Here is a 23103-nt window from a genome sequence, read left to right as displayed (position 1 = left end):
AAACGAAATTTCAAGATGAAAAACGAGAATATTTGACCAAATACGTGGCCTTTTGACCAAATATGAAGCTTTATGACCGAAAACGAAATTATTGGATCGAAAATATGGCTTTAAGACCGAAAATAAATCGAAAAATGGAAAATCCGAAATTTCAGTCGAGGATGCGAGGCCGAAATCTCGGACCGAGAGCACAACCGAAAACAAGCGAAGCCGAAGTCTTAGGACCGGAAAACTGCTAGATCGAAATCGTTAGTCCGAAATCTTCGCACCGTGAACCTCTGCAGCTTCGGACTGAGAACCCTCACTTCTGACCGAGAACGTCCGAATCCGACTGCAAACACTATTGAGGTCCGAAATCTGCTGCTGGCCGCCTAAGGTTTGACCGAGACCGAGAATATCCGCTTAGATTTCACAAATCTTGACCTAAAATCCCCAAAAATTGCCAAAAACATGGGATTTTCAAATCTTTAATGTCAAACTCGATCAAAACTCCAAAAATATGAAGAACACGAAGAGCAATGGCCAAAAATTCATAAAATATAAATCAAAAACACCAAGAAACTCCTAGAAAAACTCTTAAAAATATTTTGCAATAACCCGATCGCTATCGATCCTTGCTTTGATACCACTTATAAGTCCCGAATTCTCCTACATATCAATCAGATTCACTTTGATGGTGCGGAATCCCAATCAAGGTGTATAATGCAAGATATAAGATGAATAAGAACAAGATAATTAATCTTCAATGCACACGATATATTGATTAATCATCCGGTACATAAGATTCCGATTACACACTATTTTCTCTCTAGATCTCGTCCTTAGCATATGGCAGCCCCCAAAAATGTCTAACACTCCTATCTAGGCTAAAATAACACTATTTATACCTAGACCTAATAGCAAAACCTAAACCCAAAACCCAAACAAAACAATATTAAGCCTAACCAAAATCACATGTGATTTTGGTCCAAACAACATCAAAACATGGTGTTTTCGGTCCTAGACTGAGAAATCTAATAGCTTATGCAAAGCAAAGTATAAACCACAATTTATGACCTAACAATCTCCCATTTGGTTTATAGCTTTCTTTTCACTTAGAATAAACCATAATTTAGTCCTAACAACTTTCTTTTTAATATTTTAGACATAAAACCTTTTTTTTTTTCAAAATAAGCTTAATTTTATATATTATTTGTTATTTCATTTTTAGAGTCGTTTACCAATATGTACCTTATATCCTAGTAACTAATGTATGCCATAAGCATCAACCACCTAAAAGAAGAAATTATTTCTAAAATTCTAGGATAAATGACACTTATATTATCATAACAAACGAAGGTAGTCTTAGTAATAGGCAACGAAAGCTCAAGAAAAAAGTTATTAATCAAACATGTTTCTAAAGCCACAATAGCAACACCTTGTGTAGGGTTATTGATGCTTATTACAAAATTAAATGAAGACGTAAACTACGAGGGCAAAATAAACAAAACATCATAAAATAGTTATGGATCTATGTTTATTCAACTTTATGCAACAAAGTTTATAATAATACAAGAAAGATAGACAATTAACACAACTTGAAGTCAACAAGAAACCAGATAACTCAAAATAGAGCTCATTTATCGCAATCACACCCATTGGTTTCAAACAAGTAAGATTTTATTTTTGTGCTCCAAGAAAAATTTGATAAAACCCTTGTGGAAAGGTTCTTGAGCAATTAATGAGAGGGAGGATGGAAAAGATGATCAAATTATGATTTCATTAGTTCTCTTTTGGCCTTATATGCCTTAAATGAATAATTCAAACTTCTGTCCATTAATGCATAAAAGTCTTTATCCGTAGTTTCTAGTTATTACATTATTAATTAATAAATAACTAATCAACCCTATTATTTATTTATTATTGCTTTTCAATTTCAGTTAAGTGTGTAACCTAATAGGCTAATGTATTTATTAATTTTGTCACCAACTTATTGTGTCGGTGAGTATATCTCCAACACCCTGGTATTCGGGCTCGACATGTATCGGGACAACCAACCCAATCAACATCAATATACGCGGTAAAACATGTGGAAAAAGTATTATAAAGTGTAAGACAATATGCAAGAGGACCTTCAACATAACATAGTGCACACTTTAAAGCTACCAGAAGGAATTCGCAAGGTGCATACATGCAGAAGCATATATGTTGAACTACATATAAGATATTTGGTCGAGTGAATGTGAGTTACCGAAGCATTCCAACACGACTACGATATAGAGCAACGTTTGAGTAGTCCATCACTAGTACTAACTTTTCCCATGTCACCTTCAAGCATATGTTGATTAGTAAATAGGTATTGTAAATCTTATATGTGTGTTATTCTCCAACAACTTTGTAAGAATGAGAAAAAGAATAATATGGGTTGGGATGGGTAGGGTTAAGTATGAATTCAATCTTCTTTTTATTAAAATTATTAAACTTTAAAATAAATAGGAAAACGTGTAAATAAAACAAACCAAAATGGAAAGTGAGATATTTCAGTTTGAAGAGAGATCAAATTCACAATGAATAATTGTCATAAGAGCATTATATGCAAAATTTGAGCTTTATGGACTCGAACCCCAACAAAATGACAAAAACAAGGACCAAATTTGTAGTTTTCTTAAAATTAGACTACATTCAGAGATTCCCTCCCAGATATTTGGCAAAAGCTGCATCTCCGTCTTCTATCCTCCCTTCCACAGTTCCACTGAGTGTGTTATGAAGATTCAGTATATTCCTTCATCTTCCTATTTCCATCAGATCAAACCCAACCCCCATAAAAACCCTAAAACAAATCCATCATGGACTTCACGATTTCATCAAACACGTAATTCAACACCATTCTGCTCCTACAGATCCAATACGTATGTTGGAATCCTCTCTCTGTGATATGTGCGAAACAATGTTTTTTTTTCTTCCTTAATTTCTGGTTCTTGTTTTCTCGATCAGCAGTTACTATTACGCATATACGACATGTCAACTGCAAGGAGAGGATTCACAATTCAAAAGAATTTCAAAGAAACAGAGTAAAGGGGATGATCCCAGTCCCAGTCTTCCGATTACAGTTTCCGGCAGGAAAAAGGGTTCTGTTGCCGGTGCAGTAGCTCTAATAATTGGTACAAGTATCGGGTCGGGGATCCTTGCTCTACCACAGAAAACTTCTCCTGCGGTAAGAGACTTCCATAGTTGCATTAACGAGATCCCGGATGCAGATGCTTTCCGGTGACCCTTTTACATACAACACAGTTTTGAAACCAGATCTTAAATCGTACTTCATTAGTTTTTCAATACTCTAAAATACAGGGGTTGATTCCAAGCTCAATATCTTTGAGTTTGTGTTGGGGATTCCTGTTGATTGAAGCATTGTTACTAGTCGAAATCAATGTGGGACTTCTTAAAAAGAAGAAAAACGTAGTGAAGAATGAGAATGAGTTGGAAGTGATCTCCATTAGAACCATGGCTCAAGAGACATTAGGTGAATTGGGTGGAACCATAGCCACGTTGACCTATGTGTTCTTGGGATACACATCCATGATTGCTTATGCTTCAAAATCCGGCGAAATCCTTCACCATCTGGTCAGGATTCCAGAATCAGTTTCCGGGGTTTTCTTCACCATGCTCTTTGCAATTCTCATTTCCATTGGAGGAACACGAACAACAGATCAAGTGAATCAAGTGCTAACAATCTCAATGATAGGTATTCTTATTATTCTCTTCAGAAATCTTGAATATGCCACGTAAGCAACTTCTCACTCACTGCTTCTGTATCTAAATATCTATATATGATGTGCTACAAATACAATGTAGGGTTGTTAGTAGCAATCGAGGTTCTAGCGATCTTGTTTGGAGGGTGGTCGGGATTTGAAGGCAATGGTGATTGGACAAAAGTTCCATCAACTATTCCTGTGATGATATTTTCTTTGGTTTATCATGATTTAGCTCCTGGTAATGATCAACTTTTATCGTCTGTTTTGACTTTTGACTATTTTTTTTGCTTTACCTCAAGTCAACTCTACATGTTTTTACTTCAAATTTTAATGGGTGTTTCAACTTATCCCAGTAACTTACTAACTCCTGTCAACTCTCCATGTCTTTGACCATGTAATTTCGTGTATTATGATGAAATCTTGATGGGTGTTTTGACTATTTTCAGTTCTTTGTGCTTATTTGGATGGTGATATTGACCGCATAAGGACTTCAGTTATTCTTGGTAGTATTGTACCTTTGGTAGGACTCTTGGTTTGGAACGCGATAGCTCTTGGTCTCTCGAGTCAAACTGAGCCCCTCATCGACCCAGTTGAGTTGCTCATGAGGTCTCTCTCTCACACACATACACACACTCTTGACTAAATTCGTTTATATGATCTCAAATTTATAAACTCAGGCAAAAATGGGATGGAGTTGAGGTCATGGTAGAGGCATTTTCACTTCTGGCAGTTGGGACATCAATAATAGGAACCCTCCTAAGCTTCTCTCAGTTCTTCAAAGAGCAAATAGTCAACAATTTGACTTGGAATACTTCTTCTTCAACACAGGCAAACTCAACTCTATTCCCAAACACAGTCATGATTTTTAAGCTAAGATCTTGATTTCTCTTGCAGAAATCAAGAACAAAGTTGAGTTGGTTAGTGGGAAAGTGGTGGAAAAACAACAGAACCGGTTTCACAGCCACAGCTATGGTTGTTGCTCCATCTCTTTTCGTGTCTACTACTGTTCCAGACGTGTTCTCTTCTGCTACAGACATTGCTGTAAGCTTTATGTTTGTGTTTTTGAAGGTGCTCCAACTCTATCTTTTTAATTGATGTTATCCAAACAGGGAGGCTACTGCATGACAATGTTGTATGGAGTACTTCCACCAGCTATGGCATGGGCTATGCATGATGATGATGATGATGATGATGATAAAGGAATATCAAGAACAAGGCCAGTCATACTTGCGATTGGACTATTTGCTTGTGGATTCATAATGGAACAAATGTTTATTGATCTATCAATCTGGTGGAATCATAGTGTATAAAAAGTATGCAACCATAGCATAGTTTCAAATACAAGTTGTAAATGTAAAATCTCAGTCCATAATGAAAACAATTAATGTTACACAAGCAAAAAAAGATTGAATTTTTGTTCAAGAACACATACTGCAAACTTCATTACTTCATTAGTATTTTACGGAGGTGATATGCTTCAGAAGCATCTCAACAACATCAAGTGAAATCCTATCGGCTTCTGTTTGGAGGTGTTGAATCTTTTCATCTGTTTCCTTCTCCAGACGTTTCACATTTGCACCCGAGTCTCCACTTGACTGTTTGTTTCCCATGAGTTTAAAAAAAAAAAATGGTTGTTTTTGGTGTTAAATGAATGCTTGTTTGGGGATTTTAAGTGTGGCTTACCTCAGTGAGTTTTCTTTGATAATCAGCTTCCATTTGAGCACGAAATTCAGTCACCTCCCTCTCAGCCTCTTCTTTGGCTTGTTTTAGTCTAGCCAACTTTGCTGAAAACAGATCAAAAATTACATCTCATGGTGTTTGTTCTAGAATCAAAGCTCTATTTTGACTTTTGAATTTTGAAGTCAAACTAGTAGTTAACAACAATGATCTCAATCAAGGAAAATGGTGAAAAGAAACCAGAAAATACAGACCATTTCGGGCAGCATTCACGATTTGTTGAGCTTCTTGCTCTGCTGTTAACAGAAGTTGGATTCCATTTTGGCCCCTGTTCCCACCATCCATATTTGCTAATAATCTCTACACTACACACCAAGAAAGTGCGACAGTAGATTAATGTAAAATTACAAAAATATCCCTAACTTTAATCAATTTGTTGCAGATATTCAACCCATCAAAATCGGGTTAAAACCAATCAAACATATTCAACCCATCATCAAAGAATACCACCAGATAAATCATCACAAATCCTGTTAGCTAGAAGAAAACTTACATAATTGATGAGTTCTTTTTAATTGATCAAACCCATGATCCAGTTACTTCTAAGTTCTACGAAATCATTGATGAACAAGCTCGCTTGACAAATGTAAGTAACCAAATTATATTCTATCGTTTAAAAGAAGTATCATCAAACCCGATCCAAAATATGGTTAAACCGATAGGGATTTAGACATATTAGCCACACAAATCGAACTATAAAGGATATAATTAACAATCTGTATGTTCTAATATTCAACTGTTATCGCACTAAATTGATATGAACTACCAAGAAATCAGGGTAAGATACGTTTATCGTAGATTAAAACCCAGATCAAGCAATATTACTAATATTCAGAACTTAAGATCATGAACAGAGACAGCAAGCAATGTTGATCCACAAAGCAAAAAAACAAAGAAGGTGAAAGATTTCGCGAAAACATAGAGAAAGAAGGTGCGAGAAGATACCTAACAAAGGGAAGATTGGCGTAATGATTTGACGATGGTAATGAGGAGAAGTCGATGACGGAGATCTTGTTTGCTATTTGACCTTTGGGAGAGTTTTGATCTAAGAGAGTTTAGACTAAAGTTGGACTCCTCTTTCTTTCCCCTTTTTTATTCCCCAAAATTAGAAAATTTACCAACCAATTGACCTATTAACGAATTTAACTTCACTTCCAAAGTCTTTTTCCGAGTTTTATTTAAAGAGATATATGGATGGATATGATTGGAAAATTAGGGATAACGAAGAAAAATCGTGTTCTCGAATTTTATTGACAGAAGAAAAGTGAGTGGAATTTCCAAATTTGATGGATTTTGGAAGAAAGTGTGGAAAAGAAAAAATTTTAAGTTTATCTTCTTTTTCCTTCCGAACACAAAAACTTAAAATTTTTCTTTCATTTTCATCGAATTCAGGGATACGGAATAAAGAAATTTTTTCTAACCATCCCTTTCTTTCTATTAATATTTTTCTTTCATTTTCTTTATTGAATTAAAAAAATAAAAATAAAAATAAACTTAGAAACAAGATGCTAGGGTAATTGTTTACGTGGAATTTTATCTTCGAAAAACTATCTTTAATCACAAATTTTCAGATATAATAACCTCATGATTTAGTAAAAATCATCTTAAGTTATTGGTAACAATTTTTTAATATAATAATAGTGAGCCTATTAATATATACAATTTAAAATTAACGAAAATCAAACGTGAAGATTGAGATATAGTTCTTTCAATAACTAAGTTAATTATAATTTTGACTCGTAGTGCTTAAAAAGTGTCTTAAAAACCTAATATACACAATAAAAAAAATGATAAAAACATGTCATCTAAAAGTCTAAAGCATGTGTGGTGTTATAGTTTTTATATGTAGTAGAAGTAATTTTTTTGTTTGTGCATGATATATATATATATATATATATATATATATATATATATATATATATATATATATATATATATATATATATATATATATATATATATATATATATATAAAGAGAGAGAGAGAGACTTGAATTTAAAGTCGTATATCGTCTTGATTTGAGTGTAATAGTTCATGTAAATGAGTCACCAATGGTCATGTTAGGGACCTTATTATCTAATGGAATTGCTCGTCTTTATTGACCCGTAATATGATTTCAAGATGCTCCCATATTTGTAGTATGGTGACATTTTTAAAATATTTGGAGGAGGGGCTATGTGTTGGGAAAATTAGGGTTTGCGGTGGAGATTTGGATACCAGCTTGGAACGTGATATCACTTTCCGAACTGATATTTCTACCCTATGTCTGGGTTACAAGAAATTCAGCATAGAATAATCCAAGCGAACACCTGCGTTTTTAGGCACAGAAAACGTAAGCTATTATGCTAAAAGGTTCTGTGAATGTGTGATGAAAAACGAGAGCTAAAAACGTCCGTCTTCTGGAAAGGAAGAGTTGTTTATATACTAAACACGATTAGGGTTTCATTAGGGTTGGGCCGTCATTACTTGCTTAGGAAGCAAGTAATATTAATCTGGATTAGGGTTACCAAAAACGAACGAGTTTTGGTAGTTTTACCATAATCAACCTCAAGAAATTGAATTTTTCATTATGTTCCCACATACAAAATTCGGTGAGGTTTTGGGGCGCTGCCCCAAACCCTACGGGGACCCAGCCAGGGGCTCTGCCCCTTGGACCCCGCTAGGGGCGCTGCGTCTAAACCCCGCCAAAGGGGCGCTGCCCCTTTGGAAACCCCGGACCCCCGACTAGTCGTCGAACCGGCTTCTGGCTCGATCTTATACATGTGTGCACTCCGCACAAACCCGTACATGTATTAGAGTACAAATCATGAAACCCCTTAGCTCACATGTTAGTTCCGGTTATTTAAAATGACATGGTGACACTAAAATCACCAACACTATGAAACTGCACCGTAGATCTACATTTTGACAATGGAATCGATATGACTCCATGCAGTATCGTTTGAAATTATTGGAGCTTTGTCATTGGGTTCATCATAACCAAAAATGCCAAGCCCATTGAAAAGGGTTTCAAACAATTTGCGATATGCATCGTAATTAAGGTGCTCTAAGTCAAGAATGAGAGGAATCGAGGCTTTAATATTTGTGATGTATATGTCTTTTTTGAAGCAGTCGGGGTAGCCATGGATCTTTAGCAATGATGTAGGAGAACGAAGGACGAAAAAAAGATGGTCGGTGTGATGGATAGGGTTGAAAATGAAAAAGAAAATATGATTATAGAAGATAGTTGAGTGTAACGACTACATTTTTCGTTAGACAAATCATCCTCATGTACGTTAACGAATTAATGTAAAATATTATTATAAATAAATAAGAAATATTCTTACATGTGTGTTTATGAAGTTTATGAAGTGTTCTTTGTATATAATAGTGTATTTATGATTATAAGGATAAATATTATAACGATATAATATTTGTATAAAATACGGTTAAAAACATAACGAAAAGCTAAAAGTAATAATTAAAAATAAAAGTGTAATTAGGATGAATGGCCTAAACGAAATTCATAATATTTGTCAATAGTATCGGAGCTACTAAAGGGCCAGGGGCATGGCCCCCTGTTATTTTATCTTCTATGTACTTATACTATATATAATATATTGAATTTATTTGTTGACAATCTTTCTGGCCACCCGTTAATAAAAGACGTATTTGTATATGTGATGTTAAAAAATTATCTAGATAACTAATTAATTCTATAAACCAAAAAACTCAATCCTATTTGATATTTCAGAAGAAGGAACCGATTAGGAAATCAAATTAGTAACTAACAGATTCCACGAAATATCGAAACATTAAAACAAATTATAAAAATATTAGGAAACAAAAATTCTATAAATTACCAGAAAATTATTCTAATATCCAATCTCTCAACTCGATCCTTATGAAGATATAAAACCCTAGACTAATCGTCACTCCGCCGGAAAAATAGTTTCTCACCGGAAAAAAACAATCATCATCGAAATGTTAATCTTTGTCGGCCTTGTCACAAGAATCTAACGCCGCTGCCAACTATTGTAACGCCCGTAGATCCGGGCTAGTCAAATTAGAGACAATAAGTGTCGAAAATGACTTTTCGACAAAATATTATTTAGAATAAATAATCTTAACCAAGTTGTAGTATATGTTACAAGGTTTCCGTACATAGAAAGACCGTCGAAATCCGAGTTATAACGAAGAAGTTATGAGTCGTCAAAGTTTCGCGGCGGAACCGGCACGATACCGGGAAACGTAAATAGTGAATTTACGATAGAGCGAGATTTAGACTTAGCGATCTAAACGAAAGTTGTAGAAAACGTTAAACCAAGAGCGTCCATTAAAAGAACGCCCAAATCTGACTTCGTATGAGGAAATTATGATTTTTCGAAGTTTCGGATTAGCAGTGTACAACTCGAAATTCGAATAATAGATCGAGCAGTTTTTAGCCAACACGACCTAAACGATAATCAAAGATCTCGTTAAGAGTAGCGTAACGAGAAAAAGATGGGCGAAAACGGATGTCGGATGAAGAAGTTATGAGAATTTAACGGACCAATCTTGTCCCGGCCTGTTAATAATGTAACTTTCAAAATAAAGTCAAAATTAGCCGACGGAATCTAAACAAAAGTTGTAGAGTACGTTCCTGCCTTCGTGTGGATATAAAGAACGTCGAAAACGGAGATCGTACGCAAAAGTTACGAATTATTAAAGTTAAGTGTGCAATTTGCGAAGCTGATGCAATAATGATGACGTGGCATGATCTGGACCGTTGCTAGCAGATCACGCCTCGCTTCGGATGAGTGACACGCCACCTTCGCATTACGCCCCGCATCCGAAACGAAGTACACCTAGCGTACCTCGCTCTTGTGCGGTCCGAGACTTCGTCACGTCGCACCACCCGGAGGACACCACCTGGCAATCTTATCCGGTGAACGCGCCGCGTACCACCTTCGGTACGCCCAGCGTAGACCGAGGGCTCGCACTATAAAAGGTAGCGAAGGCTGCCGACTTTCTTGCACATTTTCCACTCTCTCTCTAGATTACTTTCTCTCTCTAAGGCTCCAAACCACTCCTAAACCCTAGATAAAACCCCTAGCACCCTAAGGAAGCCCCGAGGCTCCCGGAGTCCCGAGCAAAAGGGTCTTTTAGTTTCGAAATGATGCTCCGAGCAAAGCCCGGTTTTCTTTAAAATCCGCTGTAAGTGAGCTACTCTTACGCAATTTTTAATATAACTTTCAAATAATTATAGTAATGTTATTAGGTCCTTAAAATAATTATTTGGGCTATTATTATGAGTTATATAAGTATCGTTTAACGCTTATATAATAGTAATAATAGTCAGACTATTAATTTGTCGCGGTTATCATTAGACTAAACCCTAGTGGTATTGCTACTAGGTTTTATCGAAGGAAAATTGTTTTGAGAGTATCGAAGCGCTGTCCGAGTGTTGAGTCACCACCTTTCAGGTGAGTGCATAGTTACTTTCATCTTACACATAGATATGAAGTATTTTATATAAATTACGTGCTATGTGTGCATATTATCTGAATACTTGCTGTCTATGTGTAACACCCGAGATCAGAAAGGTCAAGAAAGGAAAGGAAAAACCCTAGGTTGAAGAGGGTTGACTCGTCGAGTCCAGGGAGGAACTCGGCGAGTCGGAGCGGGATCCGGGTGTAAAGCTATTGACCGACTCGGCGAGTCGGCAAGTGGACTCGGCGAGTCAGGTCTGGGTTTGGAAACCCTAATTTCGGGACTTGGTACCCTATTTAAGCATCTTATTCTCTTTCCTAGGGCTCAGTTGCGGCCCTATAGTCCAGAACCAGAAACCCTAAGCCTCCATTGTTGCTCATTCAAAGTTTTCTTGCCATTTTGGGTGGTTTGAAGGAAGAAGGAAGAAGGCACGCATTGGGGATTCAAGAATTGGCAGTAGATCCAGAGTTTGTGAGGTCTTCCAGAGCATTTGAAGGTAATGAGTCGTGACCTTCCCTCTTTTGCATTTAGATCAACCTTTATCATAGGATTTGGGGCTTTTAGGGCAAGTTCTTGAGCCATTTCGAGTTAGAAGCCTAGATATGAAGTTGCTACTTCAGATCTATGTGTATCTTGGCCTAAAGAATCATAAAGCATCAGTCTATGGGTTGATTGTTGAGCCCCTTTGTCTCAAACCCTAAGTTTATGGTGTATGGTGCCTAGATCTCCTTCTCTATACGTAAAGTTTGCAACTTTACGTGGGGAATAGGCTTGGGAAGGGTAGATCTGCAGTATGGAGTCCATGCATGACTCAAAAGTCCTCTACATGTATGAAGATCTGAATAGACTCGGCGAGTCCTTCGAGTGGACTCGGCGAGTAGCTTGAAGATGAGGAGGAACTCGACGAGTGAGATGAACAACTCGTCGAGTCGGATGAAGTTAAGCATGAACTCGGCGAGTTGGAAGAACAACTCGACGAGTTGGTTGAAGATTGCCTTGGACTCGGCGAGTCTATTAGTGGACTCGGCGAGTCAGGTCGCGAAACCTCAAACCCTTCGAGTTGAGACTTGAATCAGTGAGTCGGGTGGTGACTCAGCGAGTTGGTCAGGACAGGACTTGGAACTAGTTGGACTCAGCGAGTCATAGAATGACTCGGCGAGTCGAGTCGCGAATAGAAAGACCCTGAGCTTATGAACTCAGCGAGTCATTAGGAGGACTCGACGAGTAGGGTTGACCTGGAAGGTTGACTTTGACCAGGATTTTGACTTTGACCAGAGTTGACTTAGTCGTCTGTCAGACTAAGTGTTATATGTATATTGATAGCTCGGAGAGCTAGAGGAGCAGCGGTTCAGGGGATTGTCGAGTAGCAGCCAGAGGTTGATTAGCAGAGCTCAACAGTTCAGGTGAGTTTCCCTTCAGTAGGAACGGGTCTAAGGCCACAATGCCGGCCCGTTTAGCTAGCAGTCAGCTTCGGACCTCGATCTGATGTAGTAGTTAGTATCTTTGATGCCTTCGTGGTTCAGACAGGATATATGTGTTTATGCCAGTTGATATGTTTATGCGATGTTCAGTCAGCTTCGGATTTCGGTCCGATGTAAGGGACAAGGTCCCAGTCAGCTTCGGATTTCGGTCCGATGTAGTAGTTAGTATGTTTAATGCCTTCGTGGCTCAGACAGTGTTTATGTGTTTATGCTAGTTGATATGTTTATGCTATGTTCAGTCAGCTTCGGACTTCGGTCCAATGTAGGGGACAAGGTCCCAATCAGCTTCAGATTTCGGTCCGATGTCAGCTTCGGACTTCGATTCGATGTAGGGGACAAGGTCCCAGTCAGCTTCGGACTTCGGTCCGATGTCAGCTTCGGACTTCGGTTCGATGTAGGGGACAAGGTCCCAGTCAGCTTCGGACTTCGGTCCGATGTCAGCTTCGGACTCGGTTCGATGTAGGGGATGAAGGTCCCATTCAACTTCGGACTTCGGTCCGATGTAGGGGGCAAGGCCCCAGTTAGTTCGGACTTCGGTCCGATGCAGTGGGCAAGGCCCAGTATGTGCTTTATATGTTATTGTGTGGTATGTGGTAGATTGGGGGAGCTCACTAAGCTTCGTGCTTACGGTTTTCAGTTTTGGTTTCAGGTACTCGGTTTTCAAAAGAGGAGCTCGGGAAGATTGCAGAGCACACCATAGTCAGTTAGCCTGGGAATGTTTGACTCTGATAATGATATTATGTTTTGAATTTAATACTCGAAAGTTATGTTTGACTTATGATACGTTTTTATAAATCTAGTTTTAGTAATGTTTTAAAAGAAATTTTTAGTCGTGATTTTGGGTCGTTACACTATGTTGGATGAACGATTTTATATATGTTTTAAATGATTTAAACTGTATATGTATTTTATATCTATGATAATGTTGGGGTAAAACATGGGTAGATGTAATAGATGGAATATGAGTTTGATGATGAGTTGAGAGGTGTTATAGACCACGAGGTGAGGGTGAGAGGTGGACGATGTGAGAAGCCTTTTCCCAAACGATGGCCCCGTCATTCAGCAAAGTATGGATGACAACCACGGACTATTCTAGACAGTCCAGTGGAACACTAGCAGACTCGCAACCTGTAGGTGTTGTGAACGATGTGTTCACCCGGTGTACTCTAAACATTGGTGATCATGCAGACTTGATGCCTAAACCTTGGTGATCATGCAGACTTGGTGCCTAAACCTTGGCGATCATGCAGACCTGATGCCTAAACCCTGGCGACTATGTAGACTTAGTGCTCGTTGTGTAAGCCTTGGCGATCATGCAGACTTGATGCCTAAACCCTGGCGACTATGTAGACTTAGTGCCCGTTGGGTAGACCTTAGCGATCATGCACACTTGATGCCTAAACCCTGGCGACTATGTAGACTTAGTGTCCGTTGTATAAACCATGGCAACGATGGACTTCGTGCCGATTCCTCAGGATGATCCTTAGGAATAAATGATCGAGGAATAGCTTATTCTTAAGGTAGATCCTTAAGAATAAAGAAGATAATGGAGATGGGTAAGTGGGTTGATTACTTGATTGTTTAAACATAATAATTATATTATTGTGGGTTGAAAACCCTATGTACTCACCAGGTTTCCCAACCTGACCCACTCAGTTTATTTATATTACAGGTGATGATATGAAGTCACATTACACTAAGAGATTAAGGAGATATAAATCACTAGTGATAATGAATGAAAGTTCTGTTCATGCTTATGTTGCTGTATTGACCATGACATCTCAAATGTTTTAAAAGGAATAAAAATACTTTTCTTCGGAAATGATTTGATAACGTATTTATCATGTTTTACTGGGAACAAATTCCGCAACATTTTTATTAAAAGAGGTACTCTGATTTTTATAAAGCATAAACAAAATCGGCATTTTCTGGCCGTGAAAATGGGGATGTCACAACTACTCCTTCTAGCATGTCCGCCCTTTCTGACCACTGTCTCTCCTTTATGACGTTGAGCGACCTGTAAATCCAAGGAGGAACCTCCTACAGTCCGTTGCGGTGCATTTTCTATAGCTCTGTTCTGTTGTCGGTGCTCTCCATTATGTCGGTCGTCGGATCTGGACTTGTAAGCAACTCCTTCTAATCTCTCTTCCTCTCTCTCTCTCTCTCTATGTTTCTCTCGTTTCTCTCACTAAGAGGGTGTTTGACTTATCTTTTTGGAGGGCAAAAATCCTTTTGGCAAAAGTTACAAAAAGTCATGATTTCCTGACTTTTCCAAAAAGTCACTTTTCCTTATATCCAAAATCCAAAAATAGCTACTAAAATGCTTTTACCAAACATCTTTTTCATTTTATCTTTTCCAAAATAAACTTTTGACCCTTTATAAGATAAGTCAAACACCCCCTAAAGTAGGCAGAAAAGAATAACTTGAAAGTTTAAAAAGCAGCCATATATACTTCAATATTATTTCCAAAATTCATATATTTAAATAACTTATAGGCATAGAGTTTTAGGAAAATTAAGATAGTTAATTGTTTAATTTTTATACATTTACTGAATGTATGTTAATTTCTAGTTTTCGATATTTATTAATTCTTACTTGATCATATTATTTGTTAATTGTCGCTAACATTAATAAATTCCAACAAAGATAAAATAATTAGTTGTATCGAAATATAATGATAAATTGTTATTCTGTTTTGTCATTTTGCTGACTAATAGTAAATTATGCTATGTGGTATACATCATAATTAAAAAAAAAAAAAATTGGCTATTGATAATTTTCTTAAAAAAAACATATAAGTTCTTCTCAAATACCCGAAGAGTCCCTAACAATTGTTTTGAATGCAAGTATATGATTTGTTTTTGTTTTTTAAAATTTTAGTTTCGGCCCCTCCACTTAAAGTGTTTGTGTTCTGCCCTTGTTCGTTAATATGAAATTATCGATATAAAAAACGCTTAAATCTGACTTCATATGAAAAAGTTATGATTTTTCGAAGTTTCGAGTTCGACACGATATATCAATAAGTGTCATAAAATTCAAATCGAAAATCAGTTGATCGTAGGACAAAACAATTTAAATGAAAGTTGTAGTGTTCTTCGATACAAAAGTATGGATATAAAGAACGTTGAAAAATGAGCACATGTGAAGAAGTCATCATTTATAGTGTAAACCCTCTCGAACCATAAAATGAAAAATAAAATATGAATTAGCCGATGAAGTCTAAATGAAAGTTGTAGTACTCATCGATATAAAATTATTGATATAAAAACCATCGAAAACGAAGTCCGTATGCAAAAGTTGTGATTTTTAAAAAATAATAAATTTGGACAGCCCAGATCACACCACATGGCACCACGAATAGCTGACACATGGTACAATATGATACCACCCTTTCTCCCCACACCTTGAGATCAGATGACGACACGTGGAATAGCACGGCATGCCTCCCTGAATTCTCTATAAATACCCTCGTTTTCTTGTTCATTTGTGCACTAAAACCATCCAAAACACTCCCAATTAAACTCTCTCAAACCCTCGAGACCCGATTTTAGTAGTTCTTAGGTGTTAGTAGTGAAACTCTGGAGCGCCATAGAGCCCGAAGAAATAGAGCTTTCGGTTTCGAAGTTTTGCCCGCACGATTTTCGGTTTTTTGCTAAACAACCTGTAAGTTGAGTAATGTTTATCGTACTTTAAGTATAACTTATATTAATGTTTGTAATGACTATTATGAACTTATAAATAATAATTATCAGTAATACCAGTCGTTATACTGATCGATCTGTTTACGGGAATAATGTTTATGCCAGATTTGTGAGGTTTTTAACGTGGATTTTCCAAACAGTATATTTTTATATGTCAAACGGGTCCTACCTCAGATACGATATTACCTGGTTGTTTCTTATCAGCTATACGTCAATATTTGTTTGGGATTATTGATAAATCTCAGAAACTATAATTATGATCGCGAATAATATAAGCGATGATTGCACGTAGTAATATTTATATCTAGGTCCTTTCAAAAGAAAAGGCCAAAGTGTATTTCGAAGCGCAGACTTAACTAAAAGACTTTCACATTTAACCAAATGAGTGCGTAGTTACTTTAAAGAGCATAATTATAATAAAAATGTTTATCGCTCGAAGGATTAATTATATATTAACCTTTTACTATATGTATTTTTGTGTTGATTTTATATAATTGAATTATAATAGTATCGTATGATCAGGGAACTTTATTTAAAGTCGATTTCTTTTATTATAGTATTGTTTAATTATAAATTAAGGCTTATAAATGATGTTTTAGTTCAAAGTAAGTTGAATAACTAAATAGACTCATAGTTGGGTAATGTGTGAGATTAAAGTGGAGCGTAATAGTCCTCCACCTTTTAGACAGCCATAAATGGTGTGTCTGATTCGGAAAACTGACAGGTATAGACGGTCTGGTGAATTACGTTGTTAATATGAACTTATAACACATAGACGTAGAATAAATGGGATACCATATTTATCAAATACTTTGAACATTGGTTGCCTTTAAATGACTTACACTGGCCAATGACTCCCCTAGTTGTGCAGTCAAACAGTTACTCAAACGGTTCATCATGTAAGGTGATTCTTCCAGATAATCGTTGTTGGAGCATGTAAATTCTCTACAAATTATGAGTGATAGTTAGGTTATTTTATTCATTTTTATTATATTTTAAGTTACCTCTCTCTATAAATAGAGAGAGGTGGTCATGTATTATATGTACACCAAAAATGTAGTCCTCTATTTAGAGATAGTGTGGTGGGATCTCTCCCACCAAGTGTTCTTCATTTTCATATTGTAACTTTTTGTTTCTAGAAAAATTATCGGATTACTCATCTCTTAGTGTTCGTTATATTTTTGTTGTCATTAAATCTCAAGGTCATATTATTCCGCACAAGTTGGTCGTCAAAATGGACTCCTACAATTGGTATCAGAGCTTGAAGATCTAAGTGATTATTTCAAGGGAACAATTCCCAATCGACTACTTCTATCTTGAAGATTTTTCGATTTTTGCATAAAATTTATGGGTTCGCAACTAGAGATTTTAAGATGAGTTTTCAATTGTTTGAGTATTGGTTCAAGCTTTTTTAAAGCTTTCAAGAATACTTGTTGTTGTTGTCTCGTTCAAATTTCTGTTGAAAATCCGGGTTTAAGAAGTTTTTATATTGCTGTTAAAGAAAATGAAGAAGGGAGAAGATATTTATTGTCTAAAATATTTGAAGAATTTGCTCCAGACATTTTTTTTTGCTATGGAATGAAGACGCAATATCTTGAGTTTTGTTGAAGAGATTGGAGAAGATTTCTTTTTGAAGAATTTATCAGCATATTTTTTTTTGAGTTCATCACAGAAGGTATGAAACTCTTTTGTTCTTTAATTTGAAGCTGATAGATATTTGTAAAATATCTTTGACGTATGAAATTATGTTAAGATATCATGTCCTTTACTCCACCATATAATGCATTGCCCATGTCTTCCTGACACATCCATGTGACTTTGCCCACTTATTCCCCACCTTTTGTCCCCTACACACACCACCTTTTTACTTTAAACATGCCTTGTCCCCTCACATTTTACATTTCTCTCTCCTACTTTCTGCCACTTTTTACCCTTCCTAACACTTAATTTCATCCCTATATGCTTTAAGAAAGATCCCCCTTGATAATCATGAAGATATAGCCTATTCGGTATAAAATTTCATGAAAATGGCCTTTTTTCGTCGTCAGTCTGCTTATCCTCGATGCCTAGAACCGAAGACCAAAATTTGACCGAAGAGATAAGGCTACATCGGAATTCTGCTGAAAGTCCTCATATGTGCAGCTTCTGCAGTACTCCTCACTGTGCAAAACCGAAGATTCACAGTCCTCGCTACTCCTGCAAGACACCGCAACCAGCTACTCTTCAGTGCTCAATCCTCGCATATCGCAGATGTAACGCCCAGTTTCTGGTTTTGAAGAAGAAGAGACTTGAAGAATGAGCAATGAAGTTTTGGAGAAGAGTAGATCCAGAAGTCTAGCTTCCTTTCTAGTTCATCAGAGGTATAAAGCTCCTATCTTGTATATAGTATGCTTAAATCTCTTCATCTTCACTTTTATTGAGTTTTGGTCCAGGTAGAATGGTTCGTGGGAAATGGACGTCCCAAGTAAGTATATCATCAAATCTGGAATCATAGAGGGCTTTCATGGCATAAAGGTGCAAACTTTATGGCCATTAAAGCCCTATACAAGCTTTAAGGTGTCATTTTGGCCGTTTAAGCTCCAAAAGGCCATGCATAGAGGGAAAGTCAGGGAATTTACGTGTTCATATTGTGTCTAGGGTCTAGATCTCAGTTTTTATGCTTTTGTAGCACCTGGTTCTTGGTACGTATTCTTTTATTTAATTCTTTGTGCATTTTGCATCTTGGCCTTGGACTCGGCGAGTCAGAGGATCAACTCGCCGACTAGAAGCGGGAAGGGGCACAGGGTTTAAGTTGTGGACTCGCCGAGTCGGGTCCCGGACTCAGCGAGTAAGCTGCTGTTCGGACAAAAACCCTAATTCAGGAGTGTGCACCCTATTTAAACACTCTAACTCGGCCTCCCTTGCCCCTAACACTTCCAGAAGAGCTGTAGAGTGAAACCCTAGCCCCCATATTGTTCTTGTGAGTGATTTTGGCCTTGTGAAGGAAGTTTGGAGCTTAGAAGAAGAAGGTGAAGGTTGAAGGGTGCAAGGAGGGGAAGTAGATCCGAAATCTACTATGTGGAAGGCTCCCATTCAGGTAGAAAAGTCCCTACCTTGATCTCTAGTTCATTAGATCCCCTTTTTGGCCCTAGTTTGTGGTTTTTTTAAGCCCTAAAACCTCAAACTCTATGTGTTTATGCTCTATGATCCAAAAGGATTTCAGATTTAGACCTTATGGACGTATTAGAAGTATAAAGTCTCTGTGGTTGAAGTGATTGAGGTCCCTATTGAGTGTATGGCCTTATAAAGAGCTTGGATTTGCCTTTTGGAGCTTATAGGGCCATGCATGCACGTAAAGTTTGCAACTTTACGTGATAAGCATGCCCTAGGAACATAGATCTATGGTTTGGAAGTGTTGCATGTCTCAAATTTGGCCTATATGGGTAATGGGTCAAGGGGACTCGGCGAGTTCTATGAAGATAGCCTTAGACTCGACGAGTTGGATGAACAACTCGGTGAGTCCTATGAAGATTGCCTGGAACTCGACGAGTTGTTCTTCAAACTCGGCGAGTCATATGAACAGTTACTGAGTTGAGAGGGGTTTAAGTGTAGACGGTCCAACCCTTCGTCACTGCTCGCGGAATTAGCAACTTAGCTTGTAGCAATAGTCCCAGAAACCCAAATCCTCATAAAGAATGCTTTGGTGAGAATTTGGAAGCGAGTAAGAGATCTGCTCGTGGGACTCGGCGAGTTGTTCTTCAAACTCAGCGAGTCGGATGAGTTTCCTTGAGGCTTTCGAATGGGAGGAGAACTAGTCGAGTTGTCGGCCCAACTCGATGAGTAGAGTCGCGGATGGGGACGAGTAGTGAGTGAGGGACTCGGCGAGTTGGTGGCCCAACTCGGCGAGTCGGGTCAACTGGAAGTTGACTTTGACTTTGACTTGACTTGAGGGTAAAATGGTTATTTTACCCTAAGTATAGAGATCCATTTCTAACTGAGTGTTTGTGGGGTTTGTAGCCGGAGGATTTCCGGAGCAGCAGCGGACGGAGGTTTCCCGCACTGATTATCAGCAGCTACTTTTATGAGGTGAGTTAACTTCCAGTAGGGGTGGGTCTAAGGCCACAATGTCGGCCCACCAATGAGGAGTATTTAGAAGATAATTGTCTTTGTGATAATTTATCTTGGTCTGGTATGTGTTTGGTTATGAGTTATATTTGTATGGTATGTTACATGATAGGGATAGTTTCCCTGATAGTGATCCTTAGGACCAAGGGGTAGGTTAGTACCCGGATATGCATGACTGTGTGCTTATATCTTGCTATTGTATGCTAGTGGTAGGGGTGGAATAGTCCCCAGTTACCGGTTGAAAGATACCGATGACGATTACCGGTTGAAAGATACTGATGATGATTATCAGTTGAAAGATACCGATGGTATTGTATGGTATGTGGTATGATGGGGGAACTCACTAAGCTATGTGCTTACTGTTTCATTTTTTGGTTTCAGGTACCTCTTCATCTAAGGGGAAGGAGCCAGCGGCGTAGCATGGCATCACACACACACATTTGATTTTCCGCACGGTGTCTTCTGGGATTGTACTCTAATATGTTATTTGCTTATGTTGTGGGTTTGAAACATGATACTTGATTTTATGAGATGACGTGTTGATTCAATATTTTCTAGTGAATGTTTTATGAACAACTTGATTAAAAATGAAATTTTTGGACTTGAATTTTGGGACGTTACAAGTTGGTATCAGAGCCCTGGTTTGAAGGATTCGGGCACGCCCTCGGGGGTGTCTGGACTCAAACTAAGGGGCTAAAAGATTTTTACAATAAAATGGTTTTCTAAAAATCTAAACGGAAGGATTTTACGAAAGACAAGGTGTGTGAAGCATGCTACCGGGCGGGCTCAAGTAAGTTTTCCCCAAGATACCCATACATGTTATGTTATGCTATATGGCTTTGATTCAGAATTGCATGCTAGAATAGGACTAAGGATCTAGGAAGATGCCTTGTGTGCCTGATATATGATTCTGATAATTGCATGCTAGTTAGGGCTAAGGATCTAGGAGGATGCCTTATATGCCTGTTGTATGAGCTGTATGCTAGGACTGTTTAGTCAGCAGTACGATGGCCTGTATAGGTTATGCCTGATTTGGTTACTCGATGCACGAATGTTGCTTGCTTTGTGCTATGGGGGTTCTGGCTATTCCCAACTAACTAAGGAGCGGATATGTAACAGTACCTGCAAGTTAGTTAAGGGGAAATGGTAGGGGCTCCTGGTGCAGCTGATGGCAGAGGGTAGGTCGGAGAGTGCCCTAGGGAAGCCTAGGATGAGGTTAGTGGAAAGGGTATCGGTAAAGGGACTTGGTGAAGTCGAAGCAATCCTTGAGGAAAGCACGGGTAGATGTGGAAGGTAGTACGGGCCCGTACTACTGAAAGCAGAGGACCCGTACTCGAACCAAGGATGGCCTAGATGAAACCGGGAACCTTGGAGAGTGTGTTAGATCTCTCGAGTATATGTATGATCCTGACTTTTATGCGTATATTTTCAGTATGGTGACCACACGACTTGGAGCATGAGGTTTCGGATCATGATCAGGATCAGGCTCGGGTTTGGGATCCGAGCAGGTTGATGACGGGCTACGCGAGTTCATCGCGTCTGAGATCACGAGAGGCATCCTTAAGTCGACCCCTATCATCTTCGGGTCGATCAAGGAGGTGATAGTTGAGCTGATGGAGGATCGTCTCCGATCATTCAGGAGTGATATGGCGTCTAGCCAGATGGGTACGCGCACACTGTCCTTTAAGGACTTTCGTAGGAGTGGTGCGCCGGATTTCCATGGGGTGAAAGACCCCATTGTTGCTAGGAGATGGATCGCAGACATTGAGTCTGTGCAGCTGACGAGCTTCTGCCCAGAGGGTTCAAAGGTGAGATATGCAGCATGATGCTTGCGAGACAGGGCTAGAGATTGGTGGGAGTCTATTGGTGACTCATTGGGAGCCTCGGCTGTTGAGGCTATGACTTGGTCGGACTTTGTGACCAGATTTAGGGCGAAGCTTGCACCGGATGTGGAGCTTCAGCGGCTGGCCAGGGAGTTTTTGGATATGAGGCAGACTACGGAGACTGTGGTGGAGATCACCGCCAAGTTCCGGGATAGGGCATTGCTGGTGCCCTAGTATGCAAGTGATGAGGATATGAGGAGGACCCGCTACCATGACATGCTACGAGCTGACATTCGGGAGCATGTTAGTTTTTCAGCTTGCCCTACCTTGGATTCCATGATTGCCAGGGCTAGAGAGATGGAGATTGATCTGGAGCACGTCTAGAAGAGGAAGGCAGTGGAGGGGCTGACGACCGGGGCTTCGGGGAAGAATCCCAAGGAATCTGATGGTAGGCCGAAAGGCCAGTCAGGACAGGACCGATGTGGGAAATGCGGTCGGTCACACGAGGGAGCTTGTCGCATTAGGCCGAGTTTGGGCTGCTATAAGTGTGGCAAGGTGGGGCATTTGGGCAGGGATTGTACTGCCCCCGCCCTTGCGGTACAGATGACAGACTTGATTTACATCCATTGCAATTAGAGGGGCCACAAAATGGCCAATTGCCCGAGATTGACAGCAACATCAGTAGCACTGCCAGCAGCGGCGCTGGTCTCAGCGACGGTGCGGGTTACAGATGGTCGGAAGGTCAAGACAGAGGCTCCAGTGGTGCGGAGCCGAGCATTTCAGCTGACAACCGAGGAGCACGCGCTGCACCTGATGTGGTGACGGGTATTATTCTTTCCCTTTGATCTTTTTTTGTTGTGAATGTGTTATTGTTATGTGCTCTGTTTAGGATCGTTCCATGTGAACGGCATCCCAGTTCTGGTGTTGTTTGACTCAGGTGCTACCCTATCATTTGTGTCTCTTGCGCTTAGCAAGAGATTTTACGAGTCTTCGGGCATGTTGGATTGCCCTCTAGAGGTAGAGATTGCAGACGACCGTTCGATGCGGGCATCAACGGTATTTCGAGATTGTGT

General features: G+C 38.8%; 2 protein-coding genes and 1 long non-coding RNA gene across 4 annotated transcripts; 2 read left to right on the top strand and 1 right to left on the bottom strand.

The window, feature by feature from the left end:
- The first annotated feature begins 2558 nt into the window (after positions 1-2558).
- LOC111906250 (uncharacterized) lies at positions 2559-5226 on the top strand. The gene is made up of 8 exons (XM_023902009.3): positions 2559-2888; positions 2974-3193; positions 3328-3721; positions 3832-3969; positions 4178-4337; positions 4409-4559; positions 4626-4772; positions 4841-5226. The coding sequence occupies exons 1-8, from the start codon at positions 2743-2745 to the stop codon at positions 5039-5041; spliced, it is 1557 nt and encodes a 518-aa protein (XP_023757777.1). The 5' UTR covers positions 2559-2742; the 3' UTR covers positions 5042-5226.
- Positions 5021-6573, bottom strand: LOC111906251 (V-type proton ATPase subunit G 1). Of its 2 annotated transcripts, none has more exons than XM_023902011.3 (4): positions 6414-6573; positions 5663-5773; positions 5415-5515; positions 5021-5326 (listed from the first exon to the last, which is right to left on the bottom strand). In XM_023902011.3, the coding sequence occupies exons 2-4, from the start codon at positions 5751-5753 to the stop codon at positions 5183-5185; spliced, it is 336 nt and encodes a 111-aa protein (XP_023757779.1). In that variant the 5' UTR covers positions 5754-5773; positions 6414-6573; the 3' UTR covers positions 5021-5182. The 2 variants fall into 2 exon arrangements, with proteins under 2 accessions (XP_023757779.1, XP_023757780.1); XM_023902012.3 differs by having other exon boundaries at positions 5663-5768; positions 6414-6566.
- Positions 6574-17176: 10603 nt separating this feature from the next.
- Positions 17177-20718, top strand: LOC122196788 (uncharacterized). The gene is made up of 3 exons (XR_006188856.2): positions 17177-17778; positions 18246-18463; positions 20589-20718. It is a non-coding gene; the product is annotated as an uncharacterized LOC122196788 (long non-coding RNA).
- The last annotated feature ends 2385 nt before the right edge of the window (positions 20719-23103 follow it).

Source organism: Lactuca sativa, chromosome 2 (assembly GCF_002870075.4).
Source record: "Lactuca sativa cultivar Salinas chromosome 2, Lsat_Salinas_v11, whole genome shotgun sequence".
Lineage (NCBI taxonomy): Eukaryota > Viridiplantae > Streptophyta > Magnoliopsida > Asterales > Asteraceae > Lactuca > Lactuca sativa.
This window is presented reverse-complemented; position numbering and strand designations above follow the sequence as displayed.

What these genes read in the sequence shown, in the direction of transcription:
- LOC111906251 (XM_023902011.3), bottom strand. Translation starts at nt 5,753, where the DNA reads ATGGATGGTGGGAACAGGGGCCAAAATGGAATCCAACTTCTGTTAACA. An exon ending in CGTGAATGCTGCCCGAAATG is followed by an intron (nt 5,516 to 5,662) that starts GTCTGTATTTTC and finishes ATCTGTTTTCAG; the next exon opens with CAAAGTTGGCTAGACTAAAA. An exon ending in ATCAAAGAAAACTCACTGAG is followed by an intron (nt 5,327 to 5,414) that starts GTAAGCCACACT and finishes GGAAACAAACAG; the next exon opens with TCAAGTGGAGACTCGGGTGC.
- LOC111906250 (XM_023902009.3), top strand. Translation starts at nt 2,743, where the DNA reads ATGAAGATTCAGTATATTCCTTCATCTTCCTATTTCCATCAGATCAAA. An exon ending in TTATCATGATTTAGCTCCTG is followed by an intron (nt 3,970 to 4,177) that starts GTAATGATCAAC and finishes GACTATTTTCAG; the next exon opens with TTCTTTGTGCTTATTTGGAT. An exon ending in ATACTTCTTCTTCAACACAG is followed by an intron (nt 4,560 to 4,625) that starts GCAAACTCAACT and finishes TTTCTCTTGCAG; the next exon opens with AAATCAAGAACAAAGTTGAG.